Below are 20377 nucleotides of genomic sequence, written 5' to 3'. Positions count from 1 at the left end.
TTCTATTTCTTATTCATCTATAAAGACAAAGAACATGCAGTTATTCAGTAAATCCCTTAATATATATATATATATATATATATATATATATATATATATATATATATATATATATATAATCTATAAATGAGTATCTTATCAGAAATTTTATTCCTGATTTTTTGGCATAATATATTGTCATTTTTATTTTAATGAATATTTTTCTTAAACAAAATCTTCTGATTTTAAGTATAGGCTACAAAATATAATGTGTAATGAATATCACATTTTTGTAGTTTTTCTGCAGTTCTAGCTCTAAGAATGTAAGTAAAGTTGGTTTGACTTTGACTGGATTAATTGCTGATCATAAAATATAGCTATTTTAAGGCAAATTAATCTTGATAGATTTCCTAAACACAGATAATACGTATTTAAAAACCCAACTGTTAATTCAGAATGGATTTTTCTGTAGGATGCCAGTGAGCAGAAAACAGAACTGGAAAGACTTAAGCACAAAATAGCAGAAGAAGTCATTAAGATTGAGGAAAGAAAAAGTAAAATTGATGATGAACTAAAAGAAGTTCAGGTAAGATATTTTTCTCAAAAGAGTTCACTGTATTTTCTTTAAAAAATTTGTTTTGATCCAACCTTCAATTTCATTGGTTTTGGGAACTCACTGAGGTGACTTCCTCTATTTGGATCACCAAAAGATGAAGTTATTTATTCAGTGAAGATCTCACAGCCAGTATATGTTAGAAACAGAATCTGAACATATGCTTTCTTTCTTTTTCTTTTATAATTTTTATTTAGTCAATTTAGAACATTATTCCTTGGTTACAAGATTCATATTCTATCCCTCCCTCCCTTAACCCCACACTTCCAATAGCCCATGTGTAATTCTACTGGGTATTACATGAGCCCTTGATCTGAACCTATTTCCATGTTGTTGGTGTTTGCATTAGGATGCTCATTTAGAGTCTACATCCCCAACCATATCCCCCTCGACCCATGTATCAAGCAGTTGTTTTTCTTCTGTGTTTCTACTCCCACAGTTTTTCCTCTGAATGTAGATAGTGCTCTTTCTCATAGATCCCTCTGGGTTGTTCAGGATCACTGCATTGCCACTAATGGAGAAGTCCATTACATTCGATTGTACCACAGTGTATCAGTCTTTGTGTACCATGTTCTCCTGGTTCTGCTGCTTTTGCTCTGTATCAATTCCTGGAGGTTGTTCCAGTCCCCATGGAATTCCTCCAGTTCATTATTCCTTTGAGCACAATAGTATTCCATCACCAACAGATACCACAATTTGTTCAGCCATTCCCCAATTGAAGGGCATCCCCTCATTTTCCAATTTTTGGCCACCACAAAGAGCACAGCTATGAATATTCTTGTACATGTCTTTTTCCTTATTATCTCTTTGGGGTACAAGCCCAGCAGTGCTATGGCTGGATCAAAGGGCAGACAGTCTTTTATTGCTCTTTGGGCATAGTTCCAAATTGCCCTCCAGAATGGTTGGATCAATTCACAACTCCACCAGCAATGCATTAATGTCCCAAATTTGCCACATCCCCTCCAGCATTCATTACTTTCCTTTGCTGTCATGTTAGCCAATCTGCTAGGTTTGAGGTGCTACCTCAGAGTTGAACACAGGTTTTCTTGATTCCAAGACCAATCTTTTTTATGTTATACAGCCCTTCTTTAGTAAGCATTATGTAGCAATTTGCAATTCAGGATAACCAGAATCTATTAAATAAATGCCTTAATATATGTATTCTATATATTTAAGGCACTATCTAAAAGTCTTGACATTTTATCAAAGGTTCATTATCAAAGATGACTCTCTTCAAGTTGTATAAATAATTTATATGAAATAAGTAAGAAGGAATATGGCCAAGAATTATAATAGCTAGCATTTATATAGTACATTAACATTTGCAAATAGTTTCATGGATATCTCATTTTATCATTAGAACAACTTGGAAACTAGGTTCTATTTATTCTCCCCATTTTACAGATGAAAATATTGAGGCAGACAAAGGTTAAATTACTTGACTAGAAGCATGTTGCTTCTAGGTAAACCTGTATTATAGCAGTCCGTACTGTATTGTTACTAATAGTTCCAAAATTTAAAAACAATATCAAATAACATTTTAGTTTACTTTAAGAAATCTTACTTGACAACAAATTTTAAAGATGGTGATTTTTTTTAATGACAGGAAAATTTTAAATTGAAAATAAATTTGATATTTTTGTCATCTTCAGAAGATTTCAGAAAAAGCTTTCGATGTTTTTAAGAGTCTTAAATTTTTTTTTAAAGTCACTTATTTAACAGGGTACTTATATACCCTGTATACTTTATCTCTCTTAAAGTCAATAGAAAAGCATGTATTATGTGTCTTCTATATATGAAGCACTGTGTTATATTTCTGAGAATACAAGTTCATGAAATATAACTATCCCTACCCACAAGAAAATTACATTCTAATAGGGCAAACAAAAGGTGTATAGCTATATATAGACTAAATATGGAAAGAATAGATACAAATGATACAAATAATTTAAGAAAGATGATGGGCAGGGGAGAGAATGATCAAGAAAGACTTCATGAAGAAGGTGGCACTTTTGAGTAGTGTCTTGACCACTCTGGTAGGTGGAGGGAAGAATGTGTACATTCTAAGTATAGGATGACAAACTCAAAATGCATGGAAATGGGAGATGGAGTGTTGTGTGTTAAGAGCAGAGGAAAAAAATAATTATTTAGGCTTGGTCACAAGGGCATGTGATAAAGAGTATTGTCTGTTGAAGCTCTCAAGATTAGTTGGCGCCAAGTTGTAAGAGTACTGAAAAGCTAAACTTAAGAATGTTTTTTTTTTCAGTCCTAAAGATAATAGAAAACCACTGGAGTTGATTGAATAGGGAGATGACATTGTCAGAGATACAATTAAAGAAAATTATTTTGACATCAGTATGTAGTTTGACTGTAGTGAGAAGAGGCTTGAGGAAGAGAGAGAGACCCTCAAGCAGACAGTTACAGTAATCCAGGCAAGAGCTGATTAGGATCCAATAGTTGTGGGAATGGAGAGAAGTGGGTAACACTCAAGAGATTTTGTGGAAAAAGAAATTGCAAGATTTGGAAATTTATTGGATAAATATGAAGAGAAAGGAGAGTGAGGAGTTGATAAAAATGATAGTTAATTATAAATTTGGGAGTCAGAATTGGAGAAAAGATCTTAAATTATTTTGTATGAGATTAAATTAATTCATTATTTGAAACTAGATTACCTCAAGAAACTTATGAATCACAATGACTTTTCCCATAGGTTATAAAATTGTATTATGAAATTATTTAAATTATTGACATAGTCCCCAAATGTAGTTTCCATTATTTGGCATGAATTTCCCAGAATATTACAGGCCCATTTCAAGCCAAATTAAATTTTCTGAGTAATGCAGTTGTAGTGATGATGATTTTTATAATGTGCATTTTATAATGTGTCCATTTTGTATTATGTTTATATACCAAATTTCTATTTTAATTTTTTCTTTTTTCATAAACTATTTATTGTGAACTTGCTGTGTGCAAGGAAATATCTAAATGATGAAGGAGGATATAAATTGAATTAGTAATTATGCCTTTTCTCAGTTTATAATTTAGGAGGGCTGAATAAAACAAGTTCAGAAATGACTAATGTAAAATATAGTGTGATTGATTCATAAGATAAATAGAAGTAAAGTTTAGAGGAAGAAGGAAAAAAAGTTGAGGCTAAGGCAGTCTTTTGTATTATCTTGGTAAAAATGAAAAAAAATTATGAAATATAAATGAAAAATTTTATTGTTTGAAATGAACAATGTACTTTTTTCCTCCTAAGCCACTGGTTAATGAAGCTAAATTAGCAGTTGGAAATATAAAACCAGAATCCCTTTCAGAGATCCGCTCACTAAGAATGCCACCTGATGTAATCCGAGACATTCTTGAAGGAGTCTTAAGGTTGATGGGTATCTTTGATACTTCTTGGGTGAGCATGAAAAGGTAAGCTTTAGAATTTAGGGTATTATTAAATTCTGTATTAAATGCAATTTTAGAGATAATCAGTGTCTTTGCCTATAAAATGAAGCAGCTGAACTCCATCATCACCACTAGTTTAATGTTTGCAAAAGCTTTATAAATACTTTGTCCTGACAATAACCCTGAGATAGGTGATATTATGTTCCTAATTTAGCACATGAGAAAACTGAGGCAGGAAGAGATTAAGTTACTTGTCTAGTAGTAAGTATTTGAAACTGGATCTGAACTCAGGTCTTCTTGACTCAGGATTCTATACACATTGGGCTATTTAGCTGCTTTTTCTGAATAGTCTAGAGAGAACTTCTAAGCCCCCTCTGGTTCTAAATCTTCTAATAAAGTCCAACCTACTTATAGTTAGGGTTATAGATAAAGGGCTTTAAATAGCAGTGTGTTTGTTATAAAGAAAATGAAACTTGATTGATTTACATTTAGAATTATTTTTACAGTTTCCTTGCTAAAAGAGGTGTGAGAGAAGATATCGCAACTTTTGATGCTAGAAATATTCCAAGGGAAATAAGAGAAAGTGTTGAAGAACTTCTGTTTAAAAACAAAGCATCTTTTGACTCAAAGGTAATTTTTTAAAACATTAGTCTAGATTGTTTTTTTCTGTATCAATTATGTCTTATTATTTTGGAAGTTCACTTCTAAATCTGGACCTCCAGATTAAATTCTTGATACTCCAACAAGATGATCACGAAATGTTTTCTCTGTTACTATTCTGTATTGTTGCAAGGCCCACAGTACCCTATGATTAAACAAAACAAGTAACGACCCAAAAAGTTTATGCTACAAGCTTGCTGCCAATGCCATGACTCTAAAGGGTCATGTTTTCCATAAAGCAGTCAACCCTGTTTTAAATGTCCTAATGAATTCAACTCCTAATTCTTTATTTTTTTGTCATTTCTTGACTCTTAAATGATCCAGGAAATTGTAGAGAAGAAAACCGAACTGTGTCAATCACAGATTATATTTACATAGAGATGACTTTTAAATGCAAAAGTTGATTAGATCCAGGAGGAAATGACTAAAAAGAGAACTGAGCACAGGGCAGTACTTTGGGCTAGAGGAGGAGAATGGACCAGGAAAGATGATGAGAGAATAAGGAATGAGACTGGTAGGGGAGAACAAGGCAACTGAGGAAGAAGATGAGGCCATATAGTTTTTTGTGCAGGTTACCCTTCTGGCTTTAATTGCATTGATGCAGTTGTGTTATACTAACCAACTATCTAAACTCATTTTATCAGCTGATGCCTGCATGACACGTATAAATAAAAAATGCAAAAGATACCCTTGTAGCTGAGCTGTTTCAGAGAGTAGTTGTAGGTAAACTCATCATTAAACAGATCCTTATACTAAGAAACTTAGACACATAATGTATATATATAAAATAGAAATGATTTAAACATAAAACACAGTCTTTGCTCTCTTCTTTTAAAATTTTATTTAGTTCAATTCTAGCCAGAGACCAAAAGAATTCATTGACATTGCTTAAATAATTAAGAAAATGATCTGGAATTAAATGAAAATATAATGCATTTTTCAGAATGCTAAACGTGCTAGTACTGCAGCTGCTCCCTTGGCTGCTTGGGTCAAAGCCAATGTCCAGTATTCACATGTTTTAGAACGAATTCAGCCTTTGGAAACAGAACAAGCAGGATTAGAAGCGTAAGTTAAAAAAAAAAAAGGTAACTTCAACTGTAACCTTTATTTTTTTTCAGCATCATAATGAGTCAACATATTTCCTGCTTACTTTTTTTATAGAGATGGGCCATATATATTTTTAATTTTTTAAGGAAATAGAAATCAAATAAGATGTTTTGTGAAGTATAAAGTATACACCTCCAATCTAGAATATAGTATATCATAGTCTCTCCTTTTCCTCCCTCATTGTCCATGATGATGGGACATCAGGTCATCATGCAACAGTATAGTGATGTCTGTGGCTTTTGTTGGGATTTTGTGTTTTTCTCTTTGAGAATCCTATTAGACTTTTGTGTAATCCTAATGTGAAACTACTTAGATGGATAGTGACTTGGGTATGTTAGGAGTATGGCCCCCGAACATATATATTAATCAATCTCTTTCCATCCTTTACCTAACAGACATTAAATTTCTTCTAATATTTGCTAAATAGTCTACTTGGTTAGGTACATGCAGGAAAAAGGAGGGTTTATTATAACTAGACGTTAGAATTTTGGAATTTCATTTTTATTGAGGAAAATGAAATTATGTCACAGTGAAAGTAGTCAACGTTTATAAACTGTTTGGTTTGGAATATATCTAGAAGTTCTATGGACCAGAACAAACTTGATAATGTAGAGATAAATCATAAATGCTAGATCACTTCATTTTTATTGTAGATCATATAATGTAAGTTCACTTTTGAAGCTACCAATACTTTATTGATACAGTTACTGTAAGCAGAAAAACTGGCATAAAATTAAGTTGTGTTTTAGGAATCTGAAGAAAACTGAAGATAGAAAAAAGAAACTTGAAGACTTACTTAACTCCGTTGGTCAGAAAGTGTCAGAGTTGAAAGATAAGTAAGTTAATATTTGGAAATAAATTTTTGAATATTGTTAATATGTACTTTGAATGTTTAGATAAAATCACATCAAAGTCTCCAATTATAACAGGCTTTTCCTCATGACATTTTCATTCAAAAACTGAATTAGGTATGGAGAATTCCATTAGCATCTGTTTTCTTTTTTTGTTCTATCACTTTTTATTAAGAGCAAATGAATATATGAATTTATCTTCATTTTATGTTTCTAGCTGGTGGGTTTTTGAGAAAGTGGGAGGGAGAAGAATTCAGTGCAAAATGATTAAGTGGTGATATCAACTTTGAGGATTCATTTTCCTTTGAAACTTCAGTTAGGGTTTATATACTTTTGGCCCTAGTGAAAAACCAAACTGTTACATAGCTGCATCTGCTTCATTATCTCCCTAAAGTATTCTTAATGTCTTATATTCTTAAAGAAGATACCCAGTTGCTGTTTGCTTTTCATTTTATTTAAACTGGGTCCATCTTAGCATGGAAAAACAAGTTCTGTTTCTGGGAAAGGCTTTTCCTAATAGGAAAACGAGTGATTATTACTTTTTAAAGCCCAATAGGTGTTTCTAGTAATGACAGTGATTACTATGAAAACAGAAAAGAAAAAGTTAGTTGAGTATTATTAGAAGTGTGGAAAATGTTTTATTCCTAAAATTTAAGAAAACATGGTCTATAAGATGATAGTTATCTAGAGTATTTTACAAAAATAAATTGATTTTTATAAATCTAGGATTCATTTTAAAGTTAGAGATTTTTTTGTATAACTTAGGAAAGATTTGCTATATGCTGCTGGCCATTTTTTTTCCCAAGGGGAAGAAGAAAAATGCATTAAATCTATGAAAGAAATCTACCAAACCAAAGCTATATATTTCTTCAAGTTGTTTGATCCCTTGATTCAGTTGTGCCTGACTCTTTGTGACCCTTTTGGGATTATCTTGACAAAGGACACTAGAGTGGCTTGCCATTTCCTTCTCTAACACATTTCATGTTAGATGAAGAACTAAGGCAGACAGGGTTAATGACTTGTCCAGGATCACACAGCTAGTAAATGGCTAAGGCCAGATTTAAAGAGGTTTATTTCATGCCTGGCACTCTATCCATTGTATCACCTTGCTGCCTTTCTTCATATAAAGATAATTTCATTCAAAAAATTTCCAGGATTGTAACATTAAGTATAAGAAACAAAAATGAATACTTAATTTTTATTATCTTGAGTTTTTTTTTATGAAGGTAGAAAAATATTCACATCACTTTTCCCTATTATATATCAATACATTTGATATATCAATATATCAAGAATGTCATTATGGATATATAATATGGTACATTTTCCCCTACTCTTGGGTGAGTGCATTTGTTTCTGTGATTTTGGATCCCTTTCAGAAAAATAAATTCACTGTTATTTTCAGATGAAAAGTGTATGTCTAAGAAAAAGTTATTAACAGATATTTGATAATACCTAATCAAATAGTATTAGTTTCTTATCATAAACTTGCTTTAAGATTCAAGTTGAAGTTTAGTTGAATCCAGTTGTGTTTTACCCTCTAATTTTTTTATTCCCCCAGAAAGATATTTTAAAATCTAAATAATATTGTAGAAAAGGGAGTTTCCAAAATTCTATAGATTTTAAGGGTGAAATCTTCATTTATTATTTTCTTCAGCAATATTCAACATACACCTCTTAATTTCTGATAATAAATTCTATCTAATTATATCTTAAAACATCTCAGGATACTAATGTATTTCCTCATATTCTGCATATTTATCAGTGAAATAATCCATTAACAGCTGAATTTTTAAATAAAGTCTAATCATTTTGCAGATTTCAGAGCAGAACTTCAGAAGCAGCTAAACTAGAATCAGAAGTAAGCAAAGCACAGGAAACAATTAAAGCTGCTGAGGTCTTAATTAATCAACTTGATAGAGAACACAAGAGATGGAATGCACAGGTTTGTTTGAAGTAAAATTTCATGAAGCTTCCTTTTTAAAGATGGTAATTATAATAATATTTGTTCAAAAGGGAAGAGAATAATAATCCAAACAATTATTTATATAATAGTAGTAAAAGCAGAGGCAAAATAAAGGTTTTTTCTAGATATTCTTCTGAATCTACCTTCCCCACAATAGCTCCGAAACTGGCATTGTGACCACATTTCTGCTATTTCCATATTACCACTCTGTTCAATAAGCTTTCTGGATCTTTACACATTTCTTAATGTAATGAAACATTTTCTGTTATGGAAATATAGGTAAGGGGAGACTAGCATTAGTCCATTTCCAGTGTCAAAACGTTTAAAAACTTGTGTGAGAAATGAGTATATGGAACTTTCAGATTCAGTTAAATGGCACAATTTTATCAAAGATTTATTCAGTGCTTACTTGAGTTAAAGTACCCTGCCAGGCCTTGGGGATAAAAAGACAAACACAATAGTCTAGTTCCTCAAAAAGTTTATATTATCTGTACTGTGTGGATAGAATATATACATAGCTAATTGTAATGCAGGCTGACTGGTGCTAGAAAGAATTAGCAGTTTGGCAGAGGTGGGGTAGAGAAAACTCCATGGAACACGTGGAACTTGATTTTTGTCCTAAAGGTAGAGGTCATCTGAGAGCACACAGTACCCAACCTATTTAAAAAGCAATGAGGAATGCACAAGGAACACATATCAATATTACTTTATCACTCTTCTTCCCCCTTCTCATCTGCCCTCCCCAACCCTGCACTGTTAATTAACTCTTATTTCTTTCTTTATTTCAGTAGAGATAATATCACTCCCCCATTTGACATTTAAAGCTATTATAATGGAGCCTTTTCATATCTCTCCAGTCTTTTTACATTTTGCTTCTCTCTACAGATTTCTATAGTCTAGCTATTCTGGCCTATTTACCTTTCCTAACTCATGGTATTCCATTTCTTATCTCTGTGCTCTGAATTTGCTGTCCCTCATGCCTGGAATTCTCTTTCCTTCTCACTTTCACTTCCTGGTTCTCCCTTTTTACCTCTGATTTTTTTGAGAATCGAGTCATAAACAGAAGACCCACTCAAGGTTACTTTTTAATGTCTTGATTATGCTTATATAATTACATGTAGCTTCCCTTTAAAATATAAATTTCCTGAAGCCAAAGATTGTTTTGCTTTCTTGCCTTTGTATCTCTGGCACTTATGACAGTGCCTGGCACATAGTGTCATAAATTTTTGTCAATTGATGATTGATAATTATTCTCTTTAGAAGGTTAGCTAGTGTAAATCAGTCAGCAAAAGAATATCAAGAGTCTAGAAACCACCTCAACCAGAAAACACTTGATCTTGCCAAGCAGAGTATGGCATCCCAGGAAAATGTTCTTTGGAATATGAATTCAGTTGTAAAATCTTGCAGAGGAAGATACTAAAAAATACTTAAAAGCAGTTTTACCTCATATAATAATGAAATGTGGTAGAGGAAGAGTGAATTTAAAGAAAACTTGAGGAGAGTAGATGAGTCACATTATTCTAAGAACTTTTAAAGATGGAAATGATATGAAGACAAGTGATAATTAAGACTTCGCCAACAAAATATTTTGTCAATTAATGACAGTAGCAGCACTCCATGTTAACTAATATTACAGCCTCTGGTGTACTGCATGGTGAAATGGAAATTGCCCTAAAGAAAACAGACATGAAGAACTGTTGAACTAGACCAGATAGGTATGAAGAGGTCTGTGCAGAACATAATATCATTTTTAGACTATTGAGGGATCCTCACTGTTAGAGGAGTGAGCCAGTCATGTTACAGAAGAGAAGGATAATTAATGGCTAATAATAGCTAATGGATAACAATATAATATTAACTCAGGGTCAGCCAATGTGCTAAATGCTTTATAATTATTTAATACTCACACAAACCCTGAAAGTTAGGTGCAATTATTATCCACACTTTATAAATGGAGAAATTGAAGCAAATAGAAGTTAATTGAAATTCACAGAACTAGTAAATGTCTGAGGTCAGATTTGAATTCAGGTCTTCCTGACTCCAGGAACAGAGCTTTATCTATTATACCACCTTGCTGTCTTAGCCAACCATATGGCAAGCAACAACTACATAATGACATAATCAGTACAGCCCCAAAACATTGCATAGGCCCTTTATGGGTGATTGATAAGAGGATATGATTGTTAGTTATACTGAATGATGCTATGAAGTGTGATTTGCATCTTTGAGTCATCAACCACTTTGATGATATCAAAAAATATTAGAAATGCTAAAAATTTTTTTTCCCTTTTGGCTTGTAAAAATGTCCATAATAACCTAAGGAGATTTCTTTTTTAAACAAACATGTCTACTTTAAACTGTAGATAGATACATAATAGTTTTTCCTATTTTTTGATACCAATTTGTCATTCAGCTAGAATATAGTATGACCTATGTAGTATAAGCATACACTCATATTTATGTGCAGGCATGTATAAACTGTATGTAGACATATAGCTATTACTGAATTTGTATTTTGTATTTATTAGCTTTTTCCAGCAGTTAATCATACTTAGTTTTAGATAGAAAGCTAGAGAATATTATTTAAATTAGTGAGTATATTTTATAATAGAACTACAAACAACATTACAACAACATTAACATAGTAGGTTAGAGAGTAGTATGTAATGAACTCTGGCCATTATGACTCCATGAAAAATTTCTAAAAATAATTGTTCCTTATGAATATTAGCCCAAGTTTTTTTGTCCATAATGTTTATAATTTTTTTTCAGGTTGCAGAGATAACAGAAGAATTAGCTACACTTCCTAAAAGGGCTCAACTGGCTGCTGCTTTCATTACATATCTTTCTGCTGCTCCTGAGGGTCAGAGAAAAACAAGTTTGGATGAATGGACAAAGGCAGCTGGTCTTGAAAGTGAGCTTTTGATTATTTTTAAGGTTGAGAAAAATTATATGTGAAAAAATATTGGTCTTTTGATGTCTTTTCTCCTCATTTATTACATTTTTGTTCCCTTTTCATTATATATCTGAGTCCATATTGCATATTTCATCATTGTCATTGCTCCTATAATATTAAATTGAGATTATTCAGTTATTTTTATCTTTACCTATCTGATCCTTCCTTTACATTCTCCTTTGCTGTTTAATCATTCATATCTGCCCCCAACTGTGGGTGTATCAGAAGGCACTAACCTATGTCCTCTTCTCTGCTTCTCTTCTTTTACACTTTTTCTCTTGGTGAACCTTGGGTTTAATTATTATCTCTCTGTAGATGATTACCCAATCCATATGTCCAGCCTTAGTTTCTATTGAATTCTAGATCTTTGTCATCAATTACTATTGAACTTTTCAGTCTGTGGGTGCATCCAACTGAAAAATATGGAGAACAGAACTTATCTTTTCTCCAAAACACAGTCTTCTCCAAAATTTCCATATTTCTATTGTGGGTTCTGCCATCTTTTTGTTCATTTTGGTTTGTATCCTGGAAATTGTTTTTGATTTCTCATTCTTACTTAGCCCATATATCCAGTCAGTTCCTAAATCTTGTCTATTCTATTCCTGTTACATAACACACATCCCTTCTCTTCTCTTTTTTAACATGGCCACTATGTTAGTTTGTTCCCATCTCACTTTTTGCCTGAACTTTTGCAGCCACCTCCAAGTAGGTCTCTCTACACCAAGCCTCTCTTCTATTTAATTTATCCACCATGCATCTGTCCACACAATATTCTTAAATTGTATTACTTTCCTGCTCCATTCCTTTGTACTGTGCTAAAAGTCCTGCCTGAGCCTCCTTAGGAAAGAGGAGATATACAATACTTTTGGGAACTATTTTCCTGCTTTTAAGTAAGAGGAGAAAATCCCATTTAATTCTGTCTATTCTTACTCTTGTCTGATTTCCTACCTCCTCCTAGAAGAAGAGAAACACGATTCTAATGAATACCAAATTCCTCCCTTTTAGGGGAGAGGAGAAGGTCATTTCATCAAGCCATTAGCCTAGCCTAACACCTTGATGGTAAAGAATAACTTTCCTTGAGCTCCAAGCTCAATATGTCTAAAACTGAACTCATTAACTTTCCTCTCTAACCTTCCCATCTCTTCCTCAAAACTTATTTCTGTAGCACTCAATACTATTACTTCAGGCTTGCAATGTAGATGTTCTCTTGGACTCCTTACTCTATCTCAAACTCTGTATCCAGTCTCTTGCCAAATCCTGCCAATTTTACCTTTGTAATATCTCTTGAATAGGACACCTTTTTTCCTCTTGTACTGGCACCATTCTTATCACCTTATACTTCAATAGCCTGCTGGTGGATCTTCCTGCCTTGAGTTTCTCCATCCTCCATTCAGCTACTTAAGTGATTTTTCTAAAGCACAAGTTCAATCATATTATCCCCTTCTTAATACATTCCAGTGGCTTCCTGTTGCATCTAGGAGCAAATATAGAATAGTCTGTTTGACATTCAAAGGCTATCATAATCTAGCCTCCTCCTGCATTTCTAGTCTTCTTTTGTCATACTTCCTGATACAAACTTTTTGATCTAGTGACACTGTTCTCTTAACTGTTCTTTGAATAAGACACTTCATTTCTCTGCTCTAGGCATTTTTCTCTGTCTGCCATTTCTTGAATGATCTCCTTCCTCTGTTCTACCTCCTGATGTCCCTGGCCTTCCTTAAATTTTTAACTAAAATCCTATCTCATACTGGAAGATTTCCTCAACTCCCCTTAATTCTAGTGCCTTATCTCTGTTAATTATTTCCCATTTATCCAGGCTGTATATACCTTGCTTGCATTGCATACATTTGTTTTCATTTTTTCTCTGTTAGATACATAAGCTTCTTGAGATCAGAGACTGTCTTTTGCCTCTTTTTCTATACCCACCTTTTAGCACAGTGCTCAATAAATGTTTGATTGATCAAAGCTATCACCTCCTCTAAACTACTTTAGGCCCTTAGAAGACTTTAGGTCTATGTTGGAAAACATGGCACATATGCTGTGGGGGTGGGGGGGGGTGCTGCTCCCCTCCCCCTCTCCATGCACCTGAGGACATTTCTACCATCACCTGTCCTTCTGCCCAATGGGAGTGGTTCCTCTCTCCACTGTCTGGGATAAGGCTGGAGGCTCATAGGTGGCGTGAGGGTTGCAGTTTGGGCACTTAGTCTCTAAAAGGTTCACCATCATAGCCCTAGGCCGAATATCTGTGGACAATGAAAATCTGTCTATCTAAACTCATTCCTCAATGATTAACAAACTCTCCTCTAGTCATAACTTTCCCATCCCATTAACTTTGATCTTGCCATTTCCCTTAAATATACAATTCCATATTCATGAACTTTGAAATTTCCTTATCTGATCAGTCTGTTGTCATTTCACCTCTACCTATGCCTCATAACCCCAAACTTTGTTCTTCATTCACACCAGGATTTGCAGTCTCTAAGAACCTTCAGTTGTTTCCCAAGCCATCACTTTTGCAGTAACTACATTTTCTTCCCTTCCCTATCTTGACCCTTTGGAGAGCTAGTTCAACTCTACATTGCTGTCTTTTGAAACTGCTCTTGCCTTATCTTGTCCAGGAATTTGCCTTACCAAACCTTAGACTATACCCAATATCTGCTGCTTTTGTTCCTATTCACATGCTACTGAACAAAACTGGAGGAAATGATGAAACTGGGCTGACTGGGTCCACATCATATTTGTTATATAACTTCAGATGTGTGAGTGTATATATACATATATACACACAGGCACATATATCTCACCACTGTAAGACATTCTTACCATCACACTCTTCAAGGAGCTCTTACAGTTCTTTGCATACCTTCTCAAACTTTCTATCCTTTTCCTTCCCTTCATCTGCAACAGAAATATTGTTTTATAATTTACTGTAAAATTTAAGTCATTCACTCCCTGTTCTCCTTTTTTCTCATCTCACATTACCCAGTGTCCATTCTGCCACAGATTCTCCTCCATGGCCCTTTCCCACCAAGGCAAAGCCCTCTAACACATGTCATTCCATCTTGTCTTCTCCAGCATATTTCCCCCTCTATCAATTTCACTTTCTCACTTAAATTCCATCTTTCCCTGTCTACTGGCTGCTTCCCTGCTGCCTATGATCATGCTTATGTTTTCTTATCTTGGAAAAACCTTCTCTTGATCTATCCATCATGTTAAACTATCATCTGTATCTCTCCTCTCATTACTCCAAACAGTTCAAGTTTCACATATTTTTATGTGACTTTCAGAACTACTGACAACTGTAGCTTCCAGAATAAAGCCAGGAATTGTATTTCAAGAAATATTTGATGAATAACCTTAAAACTTTTTGAGAACATATCTATTTTGTAGATATGGATTTACAATTTTATTTTATCTGAGTCTTTTTGCTCTTCTGGGTTTCAAAATGCAGATTAAAAAATTCTATTTTATATCTTTAGTATTTTGCCTAATTTTTAATCAATAAGCAGGCATATTGTTAGAGCTTTGTATCCTTATATTTAAGGTTGTTTTTATTATCTTTTCAACTCTAGTGTGAGTTAATTTTCATGCAATATAATTGATACACTTAACTTTCCAGAATTTGATTTGAGAAGGTTTCTTTGTACTGAGAGTGAACAACTAATTTGGAAAAGTGAAGGCCTACCTTCAGATGACCTTTCAATAGAAAATGCTCTTGTTATCTTGCAGGTAATTAATTCATTTTATTTTTATTAAAGTATCTTCTTAATGCTCTGCCTTTATAAATCTTTTTCACCTTTCCCAGCTAATCCCACAAATTTTCTTTCAAGTATATTTTTTAAATTCTTAGTCTATAAAGACATTTTCACATTTCACTTTTGAGAGTGAAGGGGGAACAAATGAAGAAAACAAAAAAAAAGTGTATTTTATCATAATACAAGCCTTTTTTCTAACTCTTATACTATTTTAAACTATTAATAGAACTGAAATTTTTGTATCACTTTATGTATGTCCTTTTCTTTATCTTGATATTTATAATTTAAAATGACCTTGTTATCTTCTTTTTTTTTAAACCCTTACTTTCTGTCTTAGAATCATTACTGTGTATTGGTTCCAAGGCAGAACAGTGGTAAGGGCTAGGCAATGGGGGTTAAGTGATTTGCCCAGGGTCACACAGCTGGGAAGTGTCTGAGGCCACATTTGAACCCAGGACCTCCTGTCTCTAGGCCTGGCTCTCAATCCACGGAGCTACCAAGCTGCCCCCAGGACTATGTCATCTTGATAATAAAATATTAAAAGCTGAATTATCCAACAAATTGAAAGCAGAAGCATTCTATGGCACAATAGATCTCTTATTTCTTTTCTGATACTCTCTGTTAATATGAAATATTGACTTTTTAAAAAATATCCCTAAACATAGTTACGCTTTTAATTTAACCCTTTTTCCTTCCTTAAGAAGGAGGATGAGATGATGCATATTTTAGGATCGTGGCCAAAATGGATAGTGAAAATCCTTGGAACTGTTATTTTTAATGATTGATTTCTCTCCCAGTATCTATATTTTCTAAAAGTCATTATTTACAAAATGGAAATTTATTCACCTTGTTCTTGTTGTTCATCAATCATATCTGACTCTTTGTAACTAGTTTTGGACTTTTCCTAGCAAAGATACTGGAATGGATTGCTATTTTCCTTCTCTAATTCATTTTACAGATCAGGATACAGAGGAAAACAGGGTTAAATGACTTGCCCAGCCTCCTATTAAGTTTTGGATTAGCATTAGTTTAACTGGCTATACTTTTACTATCAATTACTTTATTATTACCTTACAAAATATAACTTTATTGACAAGTGAACAATTTTATTTGTAGTTTCATTTTAATTCCTTTTTAGCTTGGATTTAAGAAGCATTTCTCTTCATTTTTTTTCAGACTAGAAAGATAAATCCATTCCATTATAGAAAATTATATGCTTTTTGATGTTATTTTTGTCCATCTTAACCTCAAACTTTGAGTTCCTTTTCCTACTTCAGCAATCCTGGATATTCACTTATCATTTTATAAAACATTTTTAAGTAATCTCCTTTTATCTCCTAAGAAAGTATCTAAGAGGTCAACCTACAGAAAATGTTATTTATTTACTAGCATATAAAATAATTTGCTTTTTTTCTTTAGATATTGAGAACATATAACCATATAATTTGAATCATGTTTCTTTTTTATTTAAATTACATCAATCTAATATTTGTTTTGTATTTATTACTGTAAAATGACTCCAAACTATTTGTTTACAATTGTTCAGCTTAACCATTTAGAGGAATTTGTTATGGTGAAAAGATATTTTATAAAGCAAGTTTGTGAGTGCAATAAGAGGAATTTTAGTGGAATAAATTTAGTTTTGATATTAATAATCTAGCTCTAAACCTGAGAGTAGCATAATAGTCCAATAACAAAGACTATATTACTATGAGTATTACTTTTGTGATACTTCATATTATATTTTAGATATTTAATAATACACCTTGTGTAAACTTATGGTAGTAATACAAGAGAAATCGTGACTGAGGATACAAAGCTTGACAAGATGGATAGCTATTTTCATTTTATATTCTAGGATTACTTTTAAAATGCAGATGTTTAAGAGTAGAACATGATTTTGAAGGAATGGAACATAATGGTTTTGAGGAAGTGAGTGGAAATAGGGTCAGAAGCATGATAAGTCAATGTCTTAAATCAAAAAGTCATTTTTAGTGTAATTTTTTTAGGTTTAAACATTTTTATGTCTTTTAAAACTATTTTAGGGTATAAACTTGCAAGTATTATTTGAAATGTTGAAAATGTTTTCTTTTTTCTATAAATAATCTGTACGTATTTTTTTTTTTTTACTGCATCAGCTCATTGCTTTGAAATCATGGGTAAGAATAATTAAAAAAAAACTATACTTATTTTATGTTTAACCAAAGATGTAGATTTCATAACATGTTATTTCATGTTAGTATGAAAGTAGTTAAAACATACTATGGAATCATGGTGTTATGAAGTTAATATTGTTATATGACAAGAAATAAAATTTTTGTTGGAGCAAGTTAAGCTTTAAGAATGGTGAGTGAATTATAGTTAGCAATTTCCAGGAACCCGGGTCAGGTACCATCATCATTTATTTTTAGCAAAATTTTAATGATTATTATTTTTGTCTGTTCTATGATTACATAGCTGGTATTCTTAACACAAGAATTCTCTAATGTATTTTAATTAATCCTCAGTAGAATGGAATAATAGTAGTGGAGTTCTAGTTTTATTTGGTTTAGGATGAAGCATCTAGGTCAGTTTGTAGGCTTTTGAGCTCTGTTTTTGTATAGTTCCTTTGTCTACTAACATTGCATTTGAAGATTGCTTATGTTTAATTACTACATTTACCATACAGTCAGAATTGTTGCTTTGTAATAAGCCATTGCCCTTTTCTTAAGAAATTGTTATATATGTGTTTTATTCTGTCACCTTTCATCTTCTTCCCCTTTGGCTTATTGCTTTTTGGAACCTCAACATTTTGAGGATCTCTGAAACTTGAGAGACACCTGAATTTACTATTTATAATTTTCAAATGGCTTTATTTAAAATTTTATCAAAATAAATATTTATAATTTTTAAATTTTATTTTCTTAAACAGAGTCGAGTTTGCCCATTTTTAATAGATCCTTCTTCCCAGGCGACAGAATGGTTAAAGATACATTTAAAAGAATCACGTTTAGAAATTATTAACCAACAGGTAGGTTTTCTCTATTACTTATTACAAGTTATTCCTTTAGTGGCAAAAGGATGATATAGTGAATAGAGTATTGGGCCTGGGGTCAGAAAGACCCAAACTCAAATCCAGCCTCAAGCACTTACTGTTTGTATGACCAGAACAAGTCATTTAACCTCAGTGTGCCTCAGGATTCTCAGCTATAAAATGTGGATAGTAATAGCATCTCTTACAGTGTTGTTATGTCTCAAAAGAGATAATATTTTTGTATAGTTGCTTAGCACTGTGCCTGGTACTAGCCAGGTACTATATAAATGTTTATTTCCTTCCTTCTCCCTCTATCCCTTTCCCTTTTTCAAATATTTGAATTTTTCAATTATGAAAAATTTAGTGTGATTAAGGGACTTGAATAACTCATGCAATCACTTAGTGCGGAATTGAGATGATAGGGAACTAAAGATTCTTAATTATCAATTTGTCTTACTATACTCTCTTAATACTCCACATTACCTACATGGCAAATGTTAAGTAGTTCATTATAGAATATTCTATAGTATATGTTACCTAATATTAGTTAACCCAATGCATCAATATATCAAATTTCTGTGACTTCAAGGTGTAGAAACTCCTCTTATTGTGATAGATCAGTCCCAACTTATCCAAAAAAGATAAATTTTAGTGAATTGTGTCTCAAAAGACTATTAGAGTATCTTGTCCATGGTCACATAGTAAGGGTCAAGGGTAGGTCTCCCTGACTTGAAGTTTAGCATTTATTGCCTGTGAATTTTTTAAATTGTCTTTGATCAAATATTTTGATTTCATAGAGTCATGGTCTCTAATAAAAGCATTATAGATGACCAATTAAAATTAAAATACATGTATAGTACAGTTTCATTAAAGTATCGATAAAAATTAGGTGGCCCTTAAAATGACTATTATTACTACAAAACTATTCTTTTACTTATAGTAAAAAACTCTGTAGCATTTTAGGGACTCAAATAGAATTCAAAGAGAAGAAAACACCAGTAGGAATTACAATGAAACAAAAACAATATTATGCTATAATATCTCTCCTATATGTAAAATACTTATCACTAACCTTTTATTGAGTGTAATTTAATCTCTCTTTGATTTTCACAGTACTTAAATGTTCTTGCTCTCAACCAGAGATGCATAAAAGTACCAGAGATAATGAGATATCTAGTTGATAGAATATTTGGATGCTTTGATAGGTATATGATGAGATCATCTCTGTGGATTTTTCTTCTCATGGTATAGATCATAACCATCTGTTTTCTTCCAGTTCTGTGAAACTTTAATTCATGCCTATCCTTACTCTGATCCTCCCCTGTACCCCCACCAAATAGAGATCTATATTTTTAACATGAGAATTCTTCTGGTAATGCTCTCTAGATACAAGTCATAGAATACCAAAGAACAGAATTTTGAGAAGCCTATGACATACATGATAAACCTTAATAATTTTTCAATGGAAATTTGCATGAAGAAAGTGATATAAAAGATATCATAGATATTTTGACTGACTGGGAAAGGAGGTGACATTGATCATGTAGTGAGAGTAAGGGAGAATAGATAAAACTGCTAATAGATACAGAGGAATGTCCTCAGAGGTGACTAGATTAGAGCACAAGAATCCAGAAGTTTTTCTCAATATTTATTCCCATTTGGAGCAATAGTAAATCCTGATTCAATGACTAGTTTTAGGAATTCTCATTTCCCATTTTCATAGTGGGGAGAAAATTTCATTCTTTTTAGAGGAGTTGAATATATCAATGCAAAGAAATATTCATTGGAATTTATTTTGTCTTTAATCTTAATATTTATTTTTTGAAAGCAAGGAAAATAACTTTGAGTAACCATTATCTATAAAATCTGAAAAGAGAATTGATTTAATATTTTAATATTAATGTATAATCTCAACATTGGTTGACAGTTGAAATAAGTTATTTGAATCTTACCTTAAATTCCATAGAATTCCTTTAATATTTTTGTTTAAATATATTCTTTATGGTGGCAATTTATTTCATAATTTACCCAACTACTATGATTTCATTGTCATTTAAGTCTTATGGAAATAGTTTGTAGGT

At 32.5% G+C, this 20377-nt stretch overlaps 1 protein-coding gene across 2 annotated transcripts in view; it reads left to right on the top strand.

The window, feature by feature from the left end:
* The window catches only part of DYNC2H1 (dynein cytoplasmic 2 heavy chain 1), a 453597-nt gene that overhangs the window by 168799 nt on the left and 264421 nt on the right, over window positions 1-20377 (top strand). For both annotated transcript variants that reach the window (XM_056794452.1, XM_016433898.2), the window contains exons 56-64: window positions 452-565; window positions 3852-4012; window positions 4495-4618; window positions 5592-5713; window positions 6505-6591; window positions 8425-8551; window positions 11345-11486; window positions 15148-15257; window positions 18195-18293. In XM_056794452.1, the coding sequence (XP_056650430.1) occupies window positions 452-565; window positions 3852-4012; window positions 4495-4618; window positions 5592-5713; window positions 6505-6591; window positions 8425-8551; window positions 11345-11486; window positions 15148-15257; window positions 18195-18293 (1086 nt within the window). The remainder of the gene's footprint in view (window positions 1-451; window positions 566-3851; window positions 4013-4494; window positions 4619-5591; window positions 5714-6504; window positions 6592-8424; window positions 8552-11344; window positions 11487-15147; window positions 15258-18194; window positions 18294-20377) is intronic.

This window comes from Monodelphis domestica, chromosome 4, assembly GCF_027887165.1.
Source record: "Monodelphis domestica isolate mMonDom1 chromosome 4, mMonDom1.pri, whole genome shotgun sequence".
NCBI lineage: Eukaryota > Metazoa > Chordata > Mammalia > Didelphimorphia > Didelphidae > Monodelphis > Monodelphis domestica.
The sequence above is the reverse complement of the archived record's forward strand: the minus strand, read 5'-3'. Positions and strand labels throughout refer to the sequence as shown.